General features: G+C 42.1%; 1 protein-coding gene across 8 annotated transcripts in view; it reads right to left on the bottom strand.

Moving 5' to 3' along the window:
• AGO3 (argonaute RISC catalytic component 3) overlaps positions 1–12,921 on the bottom strand; it is a 62,352-nt gene extending 49,431 nt beyond the window's left edge. For 7 of the 8 annotated variants that reach the window (XR_006175357.2, XR_010594589.1, XR_010594588.1 and 4 more), the window contains exon 1: positions 12,738–12,907. Coding sequence is in view for 3 of the 8 variants with exons in the window: in XM_042854011.2 (XP_042709945.1) it covers positions 12,738–12,760 (23 nt within the window). In the remaining 5 variants the exon portion in view is untranslated. Of the gene's footprint in view, positions 1–12,737 lie in introns of all 8 variants that reach the window. The other variant, XM_065576837.1, reaches the window with a different exon arrangement.
• Between the last annotated feature and the right edge of the window lie 8,470 nt (positions 12,922–21,391).

Here is a 21,391-nt window from a genome sequence, read left to right as displayed (position 1 = left end):
GCAGTGCTGAAGTAAGGTTAGCAGTACCACAACGCTCCCTACAATAAGCTTGTGACACCCCCCCCCACACACACAAAACTCCTTTTGGGGTCAGGATCCCTACAATGACAACACTGTGAAATTTCAGATTTAAAGAGCTGAAATCATGAAAATTACGATTTTTAAAATCCTATGACCATGAAATTGACCAAAATGGACCATGAATTTGGTAGGGCCCTACCAATAAGGAAGAGCAGCTCTGGAATTAACTGTTCCAGATTCATTTTAGCAACACAGACATAAATAAGAGCAAAAGATACCTATTAGAAAACATCCAGGTCACATTATTCTATAAAAAAAAATCTTCCATGCAAATGACCCAATAGCTTATAAAAATATGGTTACAAAGAGCATGCTTTCCATAGTTTCTGGAAGGCTCCTGATACATATGAAGTACTATTGCAGTTGGCGGAATCAGAGCATAGCATCTTCTTAACCTTCTTAATTATTAGCTAATCTTCCAAGATTAAAATTAAATGTAAATTGTAAGAGCATTTATCAAAACCCAGATAGCGCACCTCAAATGGCCAACTTGAAGATGCAATTCCTTAACTATAGTCAAGCACTGAGAAAGAGAGGGTAAGGAGGCAGAAAGAGCAAGAAAATATGGTATGGTGGGTTTTCTTGCAACCACATTCTCTGGAAAGTGTTTTGTTAAACCAAATATTTGTGCCAAGTACTCCTTCTCCTGCTGCCACCAAGCAATACATTAGAAGACTTATATCTTAACCTATGTGGCCAAGGCTGAAGGAAATGATGGTACCCCATCCATTTACTTCTTTTGTTCAGGTTAGCAAAATCCTAATGCTCAGCTGCATGAGACGACAACAACAACAACAAAAACAAATTAATAAGATTCAGTTACTCTTCACTAGGCAAGCTGCTGGCCTGCACTTTAAAATCCGGAGTGCTGTAAATGGCACACCCAATCCAGAGCTGACTATAAAAATAGGTTTCCAGCCTCGGCTCCCCTACAAAACAGTATTGAGCAGCAGAAGAAACAAATACCGCTACTGTGCCAAATTCCTTCCCTAGATCCACCCATTCAGTTGCATCCCATATTGCACTTCAGGAAAATTGTGCACGCCTACTATGCATTCTTCCTGAACAGCAGTATAGAATATACGTGACATTCTTTGGAATTGACACAAACTGAGGAATTAAGAATCACAACAGATAACAGATTATAAACACAGGACTGTAAAATTACAGCGTAATTTAGTGTAACTTAATTTTAAACAACTGTAGCCAAATTCCAATTGTGTTTACCTTCTTTTTGTGTTTGAGATGTAGGTTGTCATCAGACAAGTCACTTTAAAAATTATAACCTTCTATGTGTATGCTGTCAGTTAATTCCCACCCACCACTGTCCCAATAAATTTGCACACACTTAGAATAGTTTGCTTTTAAAAATATTTGGACACTTGTTTGTGTATTATAAAAATCTGTGTCACTGACTTGTAACTTGTGATTCAAATCCCAGTAAAACAACAAGTGAATGAAGTGTTTGGATGACAGCTAACATTCCTATATCACATCAATGAGTCACTTACTCTCATGCCTTAGGATTTTGTAAGGCCAGTGGAAATAAATACGAGAACCAAAAATATTAGAGTACAAGAGTTACTTACTGCTACTACTATGAAGTAGGAGTATGATTTGTAGGGCTAGTTAATGTTAACTCTCCCTCACCAAAAATCGTAAACAAGGTAGTTGAGGTTTTTTTAAACCTCTTTCTAAAAATATTTCAGCACTGCCACAAGTACAAAGCAGAATTCACTCAGGGTCATCATAACGGAAAAAAAAACAAAGAAACTACACAAGGGCAAAACAGTCAGCTGTTAATCTTGTAAAAGAAATGAAAGAAAAACAGACTTTGGTGTGTAAGCACTATTGCATTTTTCAGACACTGAAAAAATGCCTTATGCAATGTTTATACATTACATAACATGTACCTGAAAATCCCATTAAAAACTTAACCCAAATGTGGCTAGCCTGGAGGAGGGAGAGGGGAGTGCAGTGCTTGACAGGGGACAATATTCATAAAGACATCAGAGGACCAGACATTGGGAATCAATTTGTTCAAAGGAGCGGTTCTTGAAGTGTGAGGAACTGACGGGGACCTGCTGAAGGGCTGGGGTCAAGAGGGGGGTCTGTGTGGTCCCAGCTGCTGGCTCCCAGGGGTACCAGACACCCGCTTCCTACCCCCCACCTCATTTCTTAGAAAAAAGGGGTGTGCATGGACAGGAATCTCCCAAGAGGGGCTCAGAAAAAAAAAAGTTTGGGAACCGCTGAAATAGAGAATAGGAAAACTTAAGGTTATGAACAAAAGTTATGACTGAAACAGACTACAGGGGGGAGTCCTGTCTGCCCACCACCACACACACACGCAAGCACAGAATGACTTCCAAAGGAAGAAAATGAAACTAGAAACACACAAAAAATGAAGACCAGCAATATGAGAACTTGTTGCTTCTGAGCCCGCAGCCAGTAAGAGGCAATGGTTGAGGAAGTATAAATTAATTTTTTTATGTTCCTGTTGATTTAAATGTTTTGTTAAACAATAAATCACTTTAAAATAAAGTTTTATTTTCTTCTACTTGAGTGTCTCAAAGTATATTACAAATATTAACAAATTTAAGCCTCACAACACCCTAGCAAACTAAATGATTTCTGAAATACTCATTAAGAATTTTGGAATAATTTGTTTTTTCTTAAAACTATTAAATAGTCATGGCAAGCAACAAAAATCTTGGCTAATAATCTTTCAAAACAAATATGAAATCAGTTCTTGGTAAGCGTGAAAAGTCCAAGACCTACTGTGAATCACTACTGCCACATTTAGAAATAAGTAGATAATACATCTTGAGTCCACACTCCACCTGATAGGGATGTATACTGGTAATTTCCAGTAGTGTTTATGGGACTTGCCTGTGTAAGTCCAATGCACAGTGATGGGAAAATATGCTAATTTTTATTTGTCCAAGTTTGGTAAGTATTTAAGTGAGGTCACTCATTTCCAAGAGATACAGATAAAACTGGTCTTCAGAAGGTTTGAGTCACAAAACAAAATACGTCAAAAATGAATTACAATTGATAATTCTAAATATTAATACCTTTTAAAATTATTCTTGTGTTACAGGACAATACTTATACCAAAATTAAATCCTTCTGATTTTAAAGGAGTTAAAAAGTTGGACTTATGAATTAAAGATATGGCTTTTGGTTTGGATAATAAAATCTAATTCCAACCAACTATAACTGAACTGGCATTTGGGGCTATACTAACACTACTCTGACCAAACTTGCAAACTATGGACATTTGTTGTTGAGGGTAAGAAATTTCAGTTCTTATAGAACTTGATCCAAAGCCCACTGAAGTCAATGGAATGACTCCCAATGGCTTTAAGGAGCTTGGGGATAAGGCCTGTATCCCCAGAGATACTCTTCTAAAGTATCACCAAGGAAAATCACAAACATGATTGTGTAACAAATTATGTTTCCCCCATCAGGCAACTGCTTTTCGTTGAAATATAATTAAAACTGCACCAAACTCTTCTGCTGTGCTTCTGAGCAACAAACTGAAATTTATCAGGTAACCAAATGAAAAAATAGCAGAAGTAAAAGCATGGGTGAGAATGGTACAGAAACAGCAGCCTAAAGGCATTTACTGAAAATACTTCTAGGGAAGACTAAAGAGTTGGCCTATAGGACTGAAATAACTACAGGCCAACTCTTATTTGATTAAATGTGTACACTTCCAAGAGGCAAGATATCGGCTCCTATTAGGAGTTTTCTTACCTGAATATGCACAGAGGGAGTGTAACAGCTGATTTCCAGCAAAAGATTATCCATTTGCCACACATTTCAAAATTATAAAATGAGAATAAAAAAAGTGTACAGCAAAAAAATAATGAAGAGTTTTATTTTTTTTAGTCTGCCTGCAAAGCACAGCCTTAAATCCCTGATTAGATATTCAAACAGCTTTAAAGAGAAGAGACAGGGTTTTTAACAGGTAAAATATTATTCAACTGCAGCTCAATAATACAAAGCAGATTTGTCTAGCAGATACTCTCCTCAGACTGGGGCTTGTTCCATGCACACTGGAGAGAACTCTCCAAAGGAAAAAGATTCCCTTTCACAGGGCCCCTGGCCTCTGCTTGGGCTCAGAGGCCCGGTCTGTAGAACTCAAAGAAAATCCCATCACTACTGAAAAACATGACTTCATTCTAGGTTACAGAAAATTTAAAATAAAATGTGAAAGTGAACAGGGAATACAGTTTTAGAAGTTATTTTCAGCTTTCTAATTCCTTACCAACATTGGACATCCTAAGCAATAAAACGAATTGTGTCTTCCCTCCCTCCCTGAAAGCCACCCTTTGGGATGACATTAGACTATTTCTGAAGTAGCACAATCCATATTTCCTGAACACTCCTCAAAGTTAAGTTTGCTTTTATTTAAAAAGTATCCAGATAAAAAGCAGTGTTGGTTCAAGTTCTGGTCAGATAAACATATTTATGCTATTCTCATTGGTGCCAGATAGGATTCTACAAGCTAGAGTAAACGCTGCAGTGCACAAGTTTGTGTTATTATCAGCTAAATTTATGGAGATCTCTTTCAAATTCTCCATAGTATTTACAAATGAATAGTTACTTGTAAAAACTATGTTTTTAAAATAAAAAGTATGAGAAACACTTAAAGACAAGCAGTTTACCTTTACTTGATAAAGTTTTGTATCTGCCTACACTATGAGGAAATACTAGTCGATATGACAAGCCCATACATAACACAACACAGCTAATTTGTTCTTGAAGTGTTTCCACCCACTAACTGAAAGAAAGTAAACCGAAGTAATCTCTAGTCTAGTTTTGTGAACTAGATCACATTTTGTATTTAACAGAAATTTTCACTAACAACTTGCATATACTTTAACTACCCACTAACTTGAGGAAAAATATTTAGTTCTTGATTTATTTACTTGCATTTACCAAGTCTCAAATTCACTGTTTTGAAAACTGACAAGTTCCCCAACAAAATCAGTTCAAGTTAACTTTGATAATCTCAGGGATTCAAACTGAATTTTACTTTTCCCACTTAATCACTATTTATGAGTCAAATATAAGTAGCTTGCAATTGCCCCTTATTGCTACTAAACTTAATTTGTTCCACTTTAGTGACTAAAAGTCCTGTATCTATACGAGTGATCTAGACACTTAGATAATCTCTTAACGTAGTAACATGGTGACAACAGCAACAAAGAGTCTTGTGGCACCTTATAGACTAACAGCTGTATTGGAGCATAAGCTTTTGTGGGTGAATACCCACTTCGTCGCATCTGACAAAATGGATATTCACCCACGAAAGCTTATGCTCCAATACATCTGTTAATCTATAAGGTGCCACAAGACTCTTTGTTGCTTTTTACAGATCCAGACTAACAGGGCTACCCATCTGATGGTGACAATGTAACTGACTATCAGAGAGCCTGTCACTAGCTGAGAAAAAATTCAAATAAAGAGACTTTAAAGTTAAACTGAACATTATGTCAAAAATTCCATTTGATAAACTAGGTCTGAACTCAAACCTTCAAAAATGTCATTGGAGTCTTATTTTTGAAAAGGATATTAAATCTCTTGATTTACTCACACTTCACAACAGGCTCTGCACATGAATGAAATAAATGAAGCAGCAAATACATAACTAGTTCCTCCTGATTTCAGAAAAATGCTTCATAGCACACAACAAGAGCTGAAGAACTACCACTCAACTATTTCTCAAAAACAAAACTGAGTAAGCGAGTGAGTCAATATCTAACCTTTCCTTTCCTAAAGTAAAAGGTGAATTCTTTGCATCGTTATTAAATTATATGGTCTATTCCAGCTGAGTGTGGAAATAGTCCGAGAGAAAATAGACTACTGAAACATTCCTGACAACCTAACAATTCACCACTCTGTTCTGGCATTTTGCACTCCACAGTTCGAGATAAATCTTAGATCTACTACTTGAATACTCAGACCATCCAATGACATATGCGAAAACATTGAAAGCTGTCCAAATAGCATTAACACAGATCAGTTAGGTCAAATTAAAAGAAAAATTAATTAATAAAGCTGAAGGACTTTTTATTTTTTACAAGATTCAAAGAATTTTTTTCAACTAGGACTAAATCTTTCTAGAAAAATTAGGTTATAGTTTTGTAATTGGCAGCCTGCTGCAGAAAATCAAGCATTCAATCTATGATCATGGATATATGGAACCCTATTGGATTTTGCCATGTTAGCAAATTGAAAAGTTTTCTCAAAGGTGATCAAATTATATTGCTATTTTAAAAATAATTGTAAGCTCTAATCTATCCGCCATAGAATGTGCAATAAACTGTGCATTAAATTTTAATTTGATTGTAACACTAGGGTATATTATATTATCATTGATTCCTTAAGCTATAACTTTCAATGTTACTGAATTATTAGAACAACTTGATACTTCACATTCAAATCAGATTTTTTTTTAAATAATTGTGAGCATAGTTCACAGAAAACTGTTGCATTCAGCACTATATGTGTAACACTTGGAATTAACCAGCTAATGGGGACCATGCAGGTGACCCTTAGGTGATAAATGTTTTCCCACAGACTAAAGCTATGTCTTCACTGCAAAAAAGGGTCTGTTGATACTGAAATAGCTAACTCATAAAATCCAGGGAGCGAGGGGGGCCTCTGTAGTTTTTAAACTGGATGTAGCTAGTCAAGATAACCACACGTGGGGGTATAGGATTGACCTTAACCAACTACATCCAAGTAAAAACTACCTGTGTGTGGTCTTCACTATGATTTGATATCAATATGGCTACCCCAAAGAAGACAGCCATACTGTAGTCTAGCTCCCAGATAACATTACCCAGAGAACAGTAAATGGTAGTTCTTTAAATGGTAGTCACGCAGCATTTAAGAAGTGATTAGCAAAAGCACAACCCACCAAATGAATAGTGTTCTCTGCAGGATCTTAAGACATCATCTTAAATTCACTCGGAAGCTAATGCTGGTGGAGAATTCATCTCTCCCTGCAAATATATTACATCAGTTCTTGGCTTCTGCACTGATTGCCTCCAGGTTTTCAGGTAAAGTTTAAGATACAAGTTTTGACTTATAAAGCACTACATGGCCATGGACTTTCCTACTGGAGATACCTCTCCCCCTGCCACACTGCTAGAACTTCATTGGGTTAAAGAGAAAAATATTGGCAGAAGCCCCTCAACTTTGGAACTCAATCTTTCCACTCTCCTTGGCAAGAAACAGGTAGAGTTTGCTGATCTTCCACACAGGCTGCAAAGCTCATCTTTAGGGTGCCGTCTAAGGGGGTGAACTGGGAAGGGGTGAAGTAATTCTTTCAGCTGTGTTATTCATTAGCGTGAATATATTGTGCTAGATTTGTCTGTTTTTTAACAAAATATTAAAGGCACCCAGAGTCTTATGTCCTTGTTCTTATAAATCCAAATAATAATCCCAATTACTTATTTTTATTTAACTCCAGAGATAACCTACTTGCCACCCACCCCACTACTAAAGTGAAGAGTTTTTAATCAAGATCAAATATGGCCTTTTCTTTTTGTAAAAATCATATCACTTCTGATTCAGACAGCTCCGGTTTCAACACTCCGACAGATGAAAGCTCCATTGTAATTCACATAGTAACAAAGCGCCCTTGAATAAAGTTTAACTTTTAAGACAGTTTGTTCCCCCTCTCCCCAAGATATAGCTTGTTTTTTATTGTGGTCCTAACAGGTTACTGGTCATTAATACAGGAACTGTGAGGAAGAGAAAAATCTAATTCTTGTGTAATTTAAATGACATTTTAAACCTGCTATACAAAATTTTCTGAAACAGTAAGATTTTAGAAACCTATTTTTACTTAATTAAAATATCAATATGCCTAATAATTAATGTTCTTCCACCACAGTAGGTCCAAACAATTTTTGACCTATTTAATCAAATTAAGTTCACAACTTTTTTAAGTCAGCAAAACACTATTTTTGAAATGATGAAAAACGTTCATGAGAACCTCTGATTTATTTTCTGAGCCCCCCCATGCTATAAAAACTCCACGGTCCACCTGTGCCACAATAACTGGTTTTCTACATATAAAAGCCAGGGCTAGTGTTAGGAGGTAGCACAGGGGCCCCCATGAACCTACATTGCTCAGGCTTCAGCCCCATGTGGCTGGGCTCAGGGACCTGGGCTTCAGCTTTCTGCCCTGGGCCCCATCGAGTCTAATGCTGGCCCTGCTTGGAGGCCCCCCTGAAACCTGCTCAAGGCTCCCTAGGCAGCCCCGGACTCCTGGATGAGAACCAGACATAAACGATTAGCTGATTGACTCATTTATACCCGAGTCCCTACAATCAGCTCCGTGGCAACAGCATTTTAACATATTTAACTTAGAAGTTCACAAGTGCATCACCATCTTCACCCAAAAAATGTGTTAAACTTAACATTAATCAATCTACTACTTACAAGCAACTGCTTGGTGCCACGTTTCAGCTTTTCTAATATTCCCATTCCCCAGTTCACTTGGTTCTATCACTTCCATGCCAGTACACCTACCTCAGATTTCTCATCTATTTTAGTTATTTTAAAACTGTGATGTTCTAGTCAGATTATGAGCATTTACCTTAATTTTGCACTTTGGTACAAGCAAATATACTGTAGCCTTGTAACAGATAATGTGATAGAACTGAAAAACAGAAGCTAAGCAAGGTTAACATTAACATTTTATTACAAAGTTTGTATTGACCTTAAGGTAAATGAATAAATCAACTTCCAAGACATTTACATAGTACAATCTCTTCTGAAAACAACATGAGGTGAAACAAGACTCAAATTATTTTGGACGTTGGTACAGTTTAAGGTGTTGATATTTAAACTCTTGTAGAAAGTGGGTATTTTTTATTTCCTCTTTTACCAAAACCAGATTTTATTATGAAGAAATGGAAACTATGTTATAAGAACATACAAGAGGCCATTCTGGGTCACACCAATGGTCCATCTAGCCCAGTATTCTGTCTTCCGACAGTGGCCAGTGTCAGGTTATTCAGAGGGACTGAACAGAATAGGCAATCACTGAGTTATCCATCCCCTTTCATCCACTCCCAGCTTCTGGCAAACAGAGGGTAGGGACACTCAGAGCATGGTGTTGCATCCCTTTGTCATCCTGGCTAATAGCCATTGATGGACCCATTCTCCATATCCTCATGATATAATGTACTCAACATGAGGGTAATGGTCGTCAGCAAAACTGGCTAGGAGTTTTTTTTAAACTATGTTCAGATTGTTGAAATTCAGGCTTAATAATATGCCACCAGATCAATACAATCCACGGCCTCCTAAAATGGCTCTGGCTCAGTCGTATCCCTTACTAAACAGGGCTACAATTAATATCATCCAGACTAATTTTTCCAGGACCAAATCCAGCATGAATTTAACTCCTTGCATCAGTCACAAATGTAAGCGTCTGTACAGCAAAAGAGATGAAGATGCTTCTTTACACAGGAGAGTTCAAACCCATTTTCATGTTTACCAGTTGTGGGTGTCTTTTAGAAGTAAAAGAATTACAATCCTAACAAATTCCTGAAGCTCCATTTGTTATCGAGCTACCTGATATGCGCTGAATAAGTACAGCCTAAGACAAAACTTTCCTCCTGGCTTTCCCTACGAGTATTCATGCAGGGAACCACTTGGAGGTAATATCCTTTAATACACTGAAACCTAAATTTCCATTGTCAAGAGAGTCTCAGACAGCAGTGAGTGTCACATCCTATATCTAATACTACTAAATCACAAAAACTAGCTTTCAAGCTAAGTGGGGCAGCAAAGACTTTTGACCAGACTGCTAATTTAACCCAAATCCACCCTGAAGTAATGGATAGTATTTTAGCTCTGGACTCGTGCCCACAAATGCTACACAACGACTGGAGAAGCATATCGGCTGCCGCTGGATGTGGTGTGGAGCTGGGAGTCCTGGTGCCACAGATGAAGAACACAGATCACACTCCGAGAGGCAGAACCATGCTGGAGAGGACACTGAAGGATGCCATCCGCTGACAGTATGTGGAAAACCTGAAGCGGAAGCCAGACCAGGGCAAGGCGTTCAAGGTGACATGTAAGTGGGATGCCAGCAACCACTTCCGCCCGGTGGAAGCTTCACCAGATTTGCTGTCTGGAGGTTCATCTACAGGACCCGGCTCAACTGCGTTCCGCTGAATGGAGCCGTCCGCCACAGGAATCAGGACAAGTGATGTAGGAAGTGCGACAATGCCAAGACACTACTCAAAGTCCTGTGTAGCTGCAAGCCCCATTCCAGAGCCTGGCAGCTGCGACACGTCATCCAAGACTGCCTGATCAGAGCCATCCTACCACCCGCAGGGAAGGTTGCCGTGAACTCCACCATCCCCAGAACTGACAAACGACTGCAACAGGACAGTGTCATCATCAACGAGGCCGGAAGAAGGTCATCATGGTGGACGTCACAGTGCCCTTTGAGAACAGGACCCTGGCCTTCCGCGATGCCCGAGCTTGAAAGCTGGAGAAATATGCCCCTCTGGCACCTTGAGAGCTAAGGGTTACCAGGTTCAGACACATGCTGATCATTGGAGCCCTGGCCAATGGGCCCCAGTAATGAGCAAGTGTTGCAGCTCGGCTGATGTGGCAACTCGTGATGTAGGACACCATGAGATGATCGAGGGACATCTACATAGAACACATCGCCGGACATCGGCAATACCAGTGGGAACGAGCTGGAGTGCGGATGAGAAGGGCAGTAAGGAAAGGAACTGAAATACCTCCCTGATGGATTGTATTTTCTAAATGGACAACTTATCCTAATTCTCAATTACTGAGGGACAATCTTCGCTCCTTTATATATTTTGCTTTCCACGACCAACTCTCTGTACAACTTTTTATGGGTGATGTACCCAAATACTTGGATGCTAATATCTAAACTGTAGTCTTAAATGTATTCACCTAAATTTGGGTTACTGCTGATTATGTACTGTATGTACCATATGACTTTTAAAATCAAATTTTGTATTTGTAGATAATTCAAGCACTATATCCAGATGTACAGACGCTCTTTTCTCAACTTGTGTATTATATAATTTTAACATTAGCTTTAATAAAGATTTTAAATCTGTTATCAAAAATACACATTTAATAACATGGAAGGAGCCAAAGCCTATATGAAATACATGGTGCATAAATGCTGAGTAACTATATACTAGTTATAATTTGTAAAAAGATCATGCAATAAAATGAAAACATTAAATACATTTCATGCTGAGCATGGTTACACAATGAACAGAGCAGGCTACAATTAGACAAAGTTTTTAAAAAGGTTCTAGAGTCCATCAGTTACACAACTGTTAATAACGTGTCTCATTTGTTTTATATAATAGACATTAGCAAGTGCTCACTTTATCAATGACTGAGCCAAGGTAATATTTTATTGCACCAACAGAAGTTGGTAAAAGAGACAAGCTTTTAAGCTACACAGAGCCCTTCCTCAATGACTATCAATTTCATAGGACAGCTTCCATTTTCATGGCAACAACATCTCAAAGGACTCATCACATGCCAGTTTGCATAATATAGCAACCACTATTTGGTCTGGAAAATTTCAGTTATGAGATATACCATTCTTTTTTACCATGTGTAGACAGATCTAGAGAACAAAATATAACATTCTGCTATATTTCCTATGATTAAAGTTCTATCAATAGTACCTGCAATTATTTCAGTTTAGTAACTAGCCATCACTAAACTGAAATAATGTCAGACAAAGCTTGTCCTGTTCAAATTCACACAAATTAAGATTAATAAGCAAATAAACAGGAAATCATACAATTACTTAACCAACCTACACAACATTGTGTAAGCAAAACTTTGCAAAATTCTTCTCACCCAGAATGCATATTAAGCTGTTTCAATAAAATACCTTTTCCCCGACCAAAATCATCATGATCGAGGGAAAATAAATTCTGAGCCCAGACTGGGTTGATGAGGCAGTGCTGGTAAAAAGCAAAGGCTACAGCTATCCCATAAGAGAGAGGTCGAACTCCCCCAAGAACTTCAGCAAGGGTTTGACAGGCAGGTTCATGATATTATTGTCTCACTCCCCCTCAGTCTCAGCGGCTGCCTGAAACAACTTCTGGCAACGGCACATAACAATGGCGCTTGTTCCCAAGGCGAAGCCACTCCTGGGGGTCGGAGCAGAGCAATCTAGGTTTAGATTGACTCTTGAGTCCGCCCCCACTTTGGTCAGTAGCTCGGGATGGCTCCAATGGGTCCCCAGCTCAGTGAGAGACACTCCGGGGTAATGTCACAAGGCAGCAGCCAGGCGTCTCTTTCCTCACCCCAACCCCCGCACAGGCGCTGTGTACCCCGAGTGCTTCCCAGGGCCCGCACCTCGCCCACCCCTTCGATCCAGGTCCCTGCCTTCGAGTCACCCCCCGAGCCCCGAAAACAACCCCCCGAGACACCCCCCAGCGCTTACCCTCGGAACTGCCCCAGCCGCCTGGAGCGCCGCAGCTGGGCCCCTAAGGTCCCACATCCCCTGGGAGTGCCCGCTGCCCCCGCCCCGCCTCTTGGGCCCCCGCTTCAGCCCACCCCCCCGGGCTCGGAGCTCGGCTCCCCTCCGCCCCGGGCCTCACCTGCGCTGCCGATTTCCATTCATGGAGCTGGGGGCGGCCGTTCTCAGGCTGCGGGATCAGGATCCTGCCTCTCCCCACAGGGCCGGGCGCTGCCCCCTCTGTCCCCGCGGCGCCGGGTCCGGCCGGCCGGCCCGGGGAGCGGGGCTGTGAGGCAGACGGCAGCTGGGCGGCCTCCCCTCCCCTCAGCCGGTGCCAGCCGATCGCAGGCGGCGCGAGCTGGGAGCGGGAGCTCAGGAGCGGAAGTTGCGTGGCCGCCAGCAGCCCCGGCTCGCGCTCGCTCTCTCCCTCTCCCTCTCTCTGTGTCTGCCTCTGCCTCTGCCCTACCGCGCGCCGGAAGCTCCACCCACCCCCGCCCGCCGGTCGCGCTCACTTCCGGCGAACCGCTTCCGGCTCCGCCCCCGTCGGTTAATCAGTGACGTAACGAAGGGGCGTGCCCGGAAGTGGTAAAAACAGAGGGCGGGGGACCGGGGGTGATGGGGTTGGCACTTCCGCTGGTCAGTGTCTTGTACTAGCCTGGTGCCTCGGACGCCGGGGTTCCGTGGTTCGTGTCCCCAGCTCTGGCCAGTCGGACGCCTGGGTTCCGTTCCGGGCAGGAGTCCGGTTGCCTCGGCTCAGGTCTTGGCACCGGCTCGGTCACTCAGCTGCGGCGCTGTAATGGGAGGCGGAGGCGAGTCAGAGGCACCGGCTGACAGAGCGGGGGGGGGTCGAGTCGCTGTCCGGGGGGGGGTCTGAGCAGTTTTAAAACCAGTTCAGTTACAGTCAGAGGTTGGCGTTGGGCCCCTGCGTCACTTCCGCTGAGCCGGTCTTGTGCCAGTTTGTTGTCCCCACTTGCACGGGGGTGGTCACAAGGCTTTTCACCACGGAGGCAAGAAAACCTGCTTAGCAGGATGTCCAAAAATGCCCGAGCCCGCGCTGCGCTGTTGCTTGCTCGAGGTGGCTAGTGTGACAAATGGGGGGTTCGGGTCTGTCTGTGCCATTTCTGAATTGGGGAGATTGTTATTAACTGGATGATGAAATGACGGTCCTGGCAAGCCTGTATGTACGTGGCGGTCCCATGCGTTAGCGGAGTTGTGTCACGTCTCTGGCAGGCCAGAGACAATGGTGAATGATCAGCGCTCGGTAATTGTCTGCTGCCAATAGACTTGCTCAGTGTGGGAGGAGACACTTCCTCCTTCTCTATGAAGGAAAGTGGGGTTTGGGGAGTAATGGGAAATGACTAAAAGGTAGAACAAAAGAAGCAGCAGACGCTAGCTGGAGTCTAAAGGATCTGAGAGAGGGGAGGTCAGAGAGCTGCCCAGGGGAATGAGCTGTTTTGCCCCAGATTAAGATGAGGGAGGCAGTTTGGGGGGTTGGGGGTGCAGAGAATCTTGCCTACCTACAGAACACAGATGATCTCCCGCGGGAATGGGAAGCTACTGAGGAACGTCATGGTTAAGCTGTCCAGTTGTTTTGTATGATCTATACTCTCCTATGCTTTACATGATTAAATATAAATATATAAAGTAGATTGAACAAAGTGTGTGTGGACTGATTCACAACTATTGCATGCCCCTGAGAGAGTTAAACTGTAACCAGAAGCTTCACACTGTTGGATGGAGTTTTGGCAGAGAAGTTGTTTAAATACATGGGAGTGTGAAGGCTCAGGTTGGGCCGAGAGAGTCTAGGTAGCTGGGTGCCAGATCTGCACTGTGTGTGTGTCTAGGGCCCCTGAGATTGGGGTAGTGGCTGACCTCCATTCAGATTCCAGGAGCTTGAAACACCCTGGGGATCCATAGCACAGAGGCATAGGCTTTGTCTACACTGCCAACTGGAGGATAAAGCTTTTGTCTTTCAGAGGGGTTTAAAAAAACCACACACCTCGAAAGAAAAGTTATGCCAACAATAAGCAAAACACAGGAGCATTGACAAAGCAAATGCAGCTTGTTGGGGTGGAAGCTCTCTCCTGCTGACAAACAGTGGCTACACTATCAGAGGGGTAGCCGTGTTAGTCTGAATCTGTAAAAAGCAACAGAGGGTCCTGTGGCACCTTTGAGACTAACAGAAGTACTGGGAGCATAAGCTTTCATGGGTAAGAACCTCACTTCTTCAGATGCAAGTGGCGGCACGACTGTAGCAACAGAGCTGTGTTGCTAAAAGCTGCATACTGTAGACATAGCCTTAGATGCTCTCTCCTCACAGCAGTCTTAGTGGGAAGAGGTGCTTGCTAGGATCTGTGACAGCTAGTACTCGTGCAGTTGCACCACAGCTTGTAAACAGAACATGATGACTCAAAACCAGAAAGGAGAGAGTTTAAATAGAAAACAACAAGGGAGGGGGGAAAGAGTGATGTGGAGCTAAATTAACTGGTTAAGGCAAATGAGACAGTACTAACCCACAAGAGACAACTTTTAGGCTCAGTGAATTTATTCTACCCCCTTATTTTATTGTACAGTACTTCCACTGCTGGTCTTGTTTAAACAAAGTGAAGGAATTTTAAAAACACCTTCACCTTTTATTTCCTCTTTGCATTTGTCTCTGCTTAATCTATGAAATTAAAGTCAGTTTCACTTTTGCTTATTCTTGGGTTCCCTTTCAGGTTTTCAGTGCTGTACCATTTGAGATGCAGTGCTTCTGTGTTTTTAAAATAGCTGTCTTGTCTCTTAAGATGTGGCCACATTTATATTGGTCTTAAGTTTTCTATGATCTTTATTTTTACCACATTTAAATTTTGGCATAAAGTGAACTGTGTACCTTTAAATCTTTGGCAAAAACAAGAGGAAGTAACCTGACATTTTCCAGAATATACATAAAATGCATCAGCATCTGAAGGTGTCTGTCTTTAAAGGCTGGATGAAGTGATGCCTATGTGCAGTTTATAGTCCAGATTATTAATGTTGGAAGCTGGCAGGATGAAATGTACTAAGAGACATGTTATTCCCTTAGTAGATGTGTAGAGTGTTCCTGTAATAAATCCTCAGGAGTAACACTTTTTTCCTCATTTCTTTTAAAAACAAACCCATCCACAATGGAAAATGGATACACACTTATCACCCTTTGCATGGCTATGGCTCCCCCCAACAACCAGCATGAATTACTTGTAAGGATCACACTTAAATGGTGGGAAAATAATGCTTGTGGAATAAACCTCTTGGAAAAGAAAGTAGGGGTAGAAGCAGAAGAGGGTTCAGCTGAGACTCTCATATATGGTGCATGCTGCAGAAAAAAAGTCAGCAGCCATTTTTGTGTTTCCCCTCATCTGCAATGTGTTGCCATCTCTTCCTGCTATAATTAACTGTGCCCAATGCTTGCTGCCAGCCCCAGCTGTTACTAATGGGGGCTTGGCAGTAGCTGCCCTGTTTCTTCAGTGATTTAGGACAGGATGGTTTCCTCCCAAGAGCTGGGAAAAGCAACATCGCAAGTTTGTGAAAATTTCTTTATATGCAGAAGCCAACTGCTGTTCTTGGAATTAAAGCTGGTGCTTACTGCACTGCCAAACCTGGGAGATGGGGGGTGGGGGAGAAATACATTTTCTGCTATGCTAAACACATTGAAAGCTATAGCCAGGGCAATGTATAGAGTCATAGAATATCAGGACTGGAAGGGATCTCAGGAGGTCATCTAGTCCATCCTCCTGCTCAAAGCAGGACCAATCCCCAGTCAGATTTTTTTACCCCAGTTCCCTAAATGGCCCCCTCAAGGATTGAACTCACAACCCTGGGTTTAGCAGGCCAATGCTCAAACCACTGAGCTATCCCTCCCCCCTATTAAACAGCAGCTTGACAGGGAAATTAATACCCTGATTTTACATTGAAGCTGCTGGGAATAAAGAACTGCATCACATACCAAAAAAACCCATAACATGGATAAAGGCCTTCTGGCTTTGAATAGGGTGAGAGAAGGTGGTTAAACCTCCATCTTCATGAAAATAGGCTCACATAAATGACACCAGTAAGAGAGGGAAACCCCAAATGTCTGAACTAAACTCTCCCTCTACTTAAAAACACCCCAAAACGTTTTCTGACACAGGCAGCCCAGTATCAGAGCAGGACATAATGTTCCTGGAGCAGGGTAAACCACAGCTGCTTGTGGTTTATGATCCACTTCCAGCCCAAGGCAGTTTAAAGTGGGATTCTAAAGAAATGCTATTATGTCTCACACCTGAAAAGCAGTGGTGACTTCCGTCCTCTTATTGACCTCAGTGTTAAGGTTTTCATCCGCACCCAAAAGCCCATGCATAAATAACCTTGTTTAACACTTAAGTAGCAGCACTACTTTGCAATAGTTGCAGCCAACTTCTGCTGTTATCCCAACTCCTCATTGCTAGATCACGGCTCCAAGGCCTCTCCAATGCCAGAGAGTTACAGCAGTGGAAACACTTGGCACATCTGTACAAACAAAATGCTTGCATTGGAGCTCAAAGAGTTGCCAAAGCGGCTACAATTGTAATTGGGTAAGCAAGGCTCACACCCATTGCATGCTGCACCAAATTGCTCTGCACTTCCCCAGTGCCAGCACAGATAGCACTGACATTTTAGTTGAGCCTGGCAAAAACCCACAAGTACCCCCAGTATTCCTGCTGTGCACTCAAATCCGTATGCTCTCTCACTTTTGAAACTAAGCATTTACATTTTATATGTATAAAATGTGTGAAATCTGAGTGCTTATGGCAGAAGAGTGGACGAGGAACTACTGGGAAAAGCAGGAGATGTACTCAGTGAAACTGCAATGGTGCAAGGAGTGTTCTGTGTAGATGCAGTGGACTTGGTACAGCTCAAACAGGATGGCTAGTCACAATACAATTCTCTAGTGTAGATAAGGCTAAGATACCAAGCCCCTCTGCCAGCCCATTGAGTTTTTGCTACCAGAGATACACAATGGGGAGCACAGCTAAAGGCCTTTGAACAAGCTTGGCAGGGGCATCAGTTGTATAAATGAAGGGGTAACAGTTATTGTGGCATGCAGGAAGCAGACACACAGGAACAAGTTGAGGAACAGGAAAGGTTTTGTGGAGGCAGAAGGCCAGTGCTGGAAGAGACTCCAAGCCTAAGAGGAACTGAGGCAGAGGGAAGGGCAGGGGCAGTCCAGTTTAGAGAGCGAGAGAGACGCTGACTCCCCCACAACAGTAGACAGAGAACCACTCCATGCAGTAGTGCAGTTTAGAGAATGATCTTTGTTTTCTGGACCCTAGGATGTAACATGGGTCTGGATTAAAAAAGGTTATACCCCTGCCACATGGCCATCAGTAGCCACAGCCTCCAGTGGCTGCTACTACCCCAAGGATTACAAGATGTCCCTACAACTGAATATTTTGACTATGCCCTAAGCTTACGCTGACTCCATCATCCATTTTAAGCAAATCCCTGAACTGTGCTACAAGCTTGGCCTCGACCAAAGAACTTGAGGGACAAAGATGGTCTTTAGCTTTCACAACACCACCTTAACGCTGACTTTTGGGTTATCTTTATATTGTTCCCTTTGTGCAAGACTCCTGAGAGGCTGGGGAATCAATTTGACAAGGATAAAGGCCAATCCCTTTGACGCTGTTTTTAATAGCCAACCTGCAAGATTTTCCAAAGCCTGCCAAGACTTCAGGCTCACCATAAGCCTAAAAAAAGACAACGGTTCAAGGCATCGAAGAAGCATTCTCCACCAAGATCAACAACTTGAAGTGGAGAACGAGTTTGCATTCCCGCGGTCCACTATTGCAGTCAGCCTCTCACTTGAAACGGAACTCAACATCTGCATCGGAAAAGCCGCCACTACTGTATCTAGATTGAGCAAGAGGATATGGCAAAACAACAAACTGACAGACCACACCCAGATCTGTGTGTATCGTGCATGTGTTATCAGCACTTTTGTACGGGAGCAAGGCAGGGACCTTATATTCTCATCAGAAAGTGGTTCAACAGCTTTCATGTGCGGTGCCTTTGTCAAAACTTTGGAATCTCCTGGAGGAACAGTGTCACCAACACTGAGGTGCTCAAATAGGCCATACAAACACGCCTCAAATAGAGACACCTCTGCTGGCTTGGGCATGTGTGTTGAATGAATAATGGGTGCATCCCAAAGGACATCCTCTATGGCAAATTGGCATCTGGAAAAAGACCCAAAGGATGCCCAAAATTGCATTTCAAGGAAGCGTGCAAGCGAGACCTCAAAGAAATGGATGTGAATATGGATAACTGGGAAGATCACACTGAAGACCGCAGCTTTTATTGAACACAGAGTGTGTGCGCTCTATAGAGTTGGTGCAGGAACTCCCTCGCACCTACAGCAGCAAAACAGAGGAAGCCAGATGTACTGCTAAACGTGCTTTAGCTTTTCCACAGACCTTTACTGCTGCCTCAAGCAGTGGGAGAGTTGCATCATTAGCGGCATTTATCCTCGCCTTGGAAAGCTATTCGCTGTAGGAAAACTGCTGTACAATATTATTGAGGTAAGTCTCGTTCTAGGTCTGACCAGCTCTGCGCCTCTCAGCTGCTTTTTGGAAACAGGATCACATTTCCTAGTTTTAATTGAGGCGGTGCCCATTTCAAACAGGGCTTTTCAGTTGAACACTGCTCTGCCTGGCAAGTCTGGGTGAGTGGAGCTCCTAGGGAAGACAGTTACAGCAGGGGAGAATGTCTCAAACACAAGGAGTGGAGCTTCAGGGGGTAGCTCTCAGAGAACACGAGTTACAGGATCTAAACTTCGCTCATGGTACTAAGGGTGTCAACTGCCCCCACTGGAGCTGGTTGGATCAAGTTTGTGCTTCACACCGGTTAATCCAAGAATGACATGGTAAAATGACTCAAAAACTGGAAACTAAAAGCAAACATTTGTTTCCCTAACTGAAGTCCTGAGAGGAGTCTGTTCTCCCCTCAGTTTCAGAGTAACCCTTATTGCTAACAAGCCTGTCAGGTACATTCAGTTGAGGAAGAACAGGCCTTGCCCCCTGCACATTCTAAAGTCATACAAGCACTTGAGTTTCTGCAGTTTACATGAATGCTGCCACCATAACGGGGAGACCATTTGTAACACAAGGTTGCAGCTTTTTTCTAAAGTTAATTTCCATCCACCTGACAAAGGACACAAACTGAAGCTGAATTTTGTTCATTATCCACTTCTTCAGCATAAGAGGTGGCTTTTTTTTCCTGAAGAATGCACAATTCTGAGCGCAGAGTTTAGAGATTTTAATAGTTAGGATCATCCTGACCAAAATATATTTTGTTCCTTTATGAAAGGGAAAGTACTAATGGCCAAAAACTGTTTACATTTAATAATAGTATTTTACGAATTCCCTTTGTAATAAGCAACAATTAATCATATCTGTTGAGTTTGAGGATTCTATTAATACCCAATATAGTTCCACATTCTAATATATTTATTTTGGCTGACCACAGGCATCCCACTCAAACGCTTGCTAAGAGTGGGATGCCAAGGTGGCCTACCAGCATCTTCACTATCAACCCATAATTCAGAAGCTCCCAAGCCCTGAAAATTCACTCCACACTAAACCTTGGAATATCCCAAGTTTCAGACAATCTCCCTATGCCCCTTCTCTGTGTCAGCAGTTCAAGGTCATGGTGTGTTTCCGGAACCAGATTTATTTAATATATAGCCCAGGCCTTTAATCTGACGGCTGGTTAGTTCAAAAGACAAACCAGGGTCTTAAGGAATAAGAATGGCAGATGCTAACTACCACTTGGAATCTGGAATGCGTCCGGTCCATTTTTTCTGTATTTTAGACCCATTCATCTAAACAGGACCCACTCCTGCAAACCTTACTCTCATGAATAGTCCCTTTGAAATTACATGATAAACCCCTACTTTGGGCTATGGCTTAGTAAAATAGATACAGCACAAGGAAGTAGCATGACAAAGATTTGAAGGAGTACTTCAGAGGCATCCACTCAAAAATACACTAAAGCAACTGTTCTCTATGCTATGGCTTGACAGTTAGCAAGTAATTGCTTGTGTGGTTATTAGCAATCAATCAACACCTTCTTTTAGAAAGGGCCGTATGTTATTCAATAAATCACAATTACAGTTCACTCGCTAAATTCCGTTTTAAAAGTTATGTCAATACATATAGACAGGGCAAAACACAACTAGCGCCAAGCGCCTCATTAAGAGATAAACTACCTACGTTCCCAGACCCCAAGCACTAAGGTGCATTGCTCTTGGCTGTTGAGGGGATGAAGTAGTTCATAAAGCATTCTGAAGATGGAAAGTGCTAAATATTATGAAATGGCACAAATCTAGAGAACGAGATTACACATACAAACCCAAAGGAAGCCTGAAATCAGTCGTTAATGCATCTTGGAGCCAGTGATGTGGGATAATAAATCTAGTATATGGAATGCAGTGCAGCTAATTTCTGTCTTAGCTGCATACTTAAATTGGAGGTCTCCCCTCTACCAAAACTTTGTTTGCCCAAGGAAGATCTATGGCCCTGTTCTATCTGGCTAGATAATGAGGTTTCACTGTACACTTTACAAACTGTACTGTTCTGGAACTTACAAGAAATAAAAAAAAAAAATCCTGTGGGAAGATGTAAATTACACACATGGAAGGGAATTCCTGAGCCAACTTAATATTTAAATATTATAGCTTTCCCAACTTGGGTTTTGTAATTAAAGTCATAAAAATCTACAGAACATGTATTTGCCTGTATGTTACCTGTCTGGAAACCA

The sequence above is a fragment of the Chrysemys picta genome, chromosome 23 (genome assembly GCF_011386835.1).
Source record: "Chrysemys picta bellii isolate R12L10 chromosome 23, ASM1138683v2, whole genome shotgun sequence".
Lineage (NCBI taxonomy): Eukaryota > Metazoa > Chordata > Testudines > Emydidae > Chrysemys > Chrysemys picta.
Note: the sequence above shows the minus strand (reverse complement) of the source record. Positions and strands in the feature narration are given on the sequence as shown.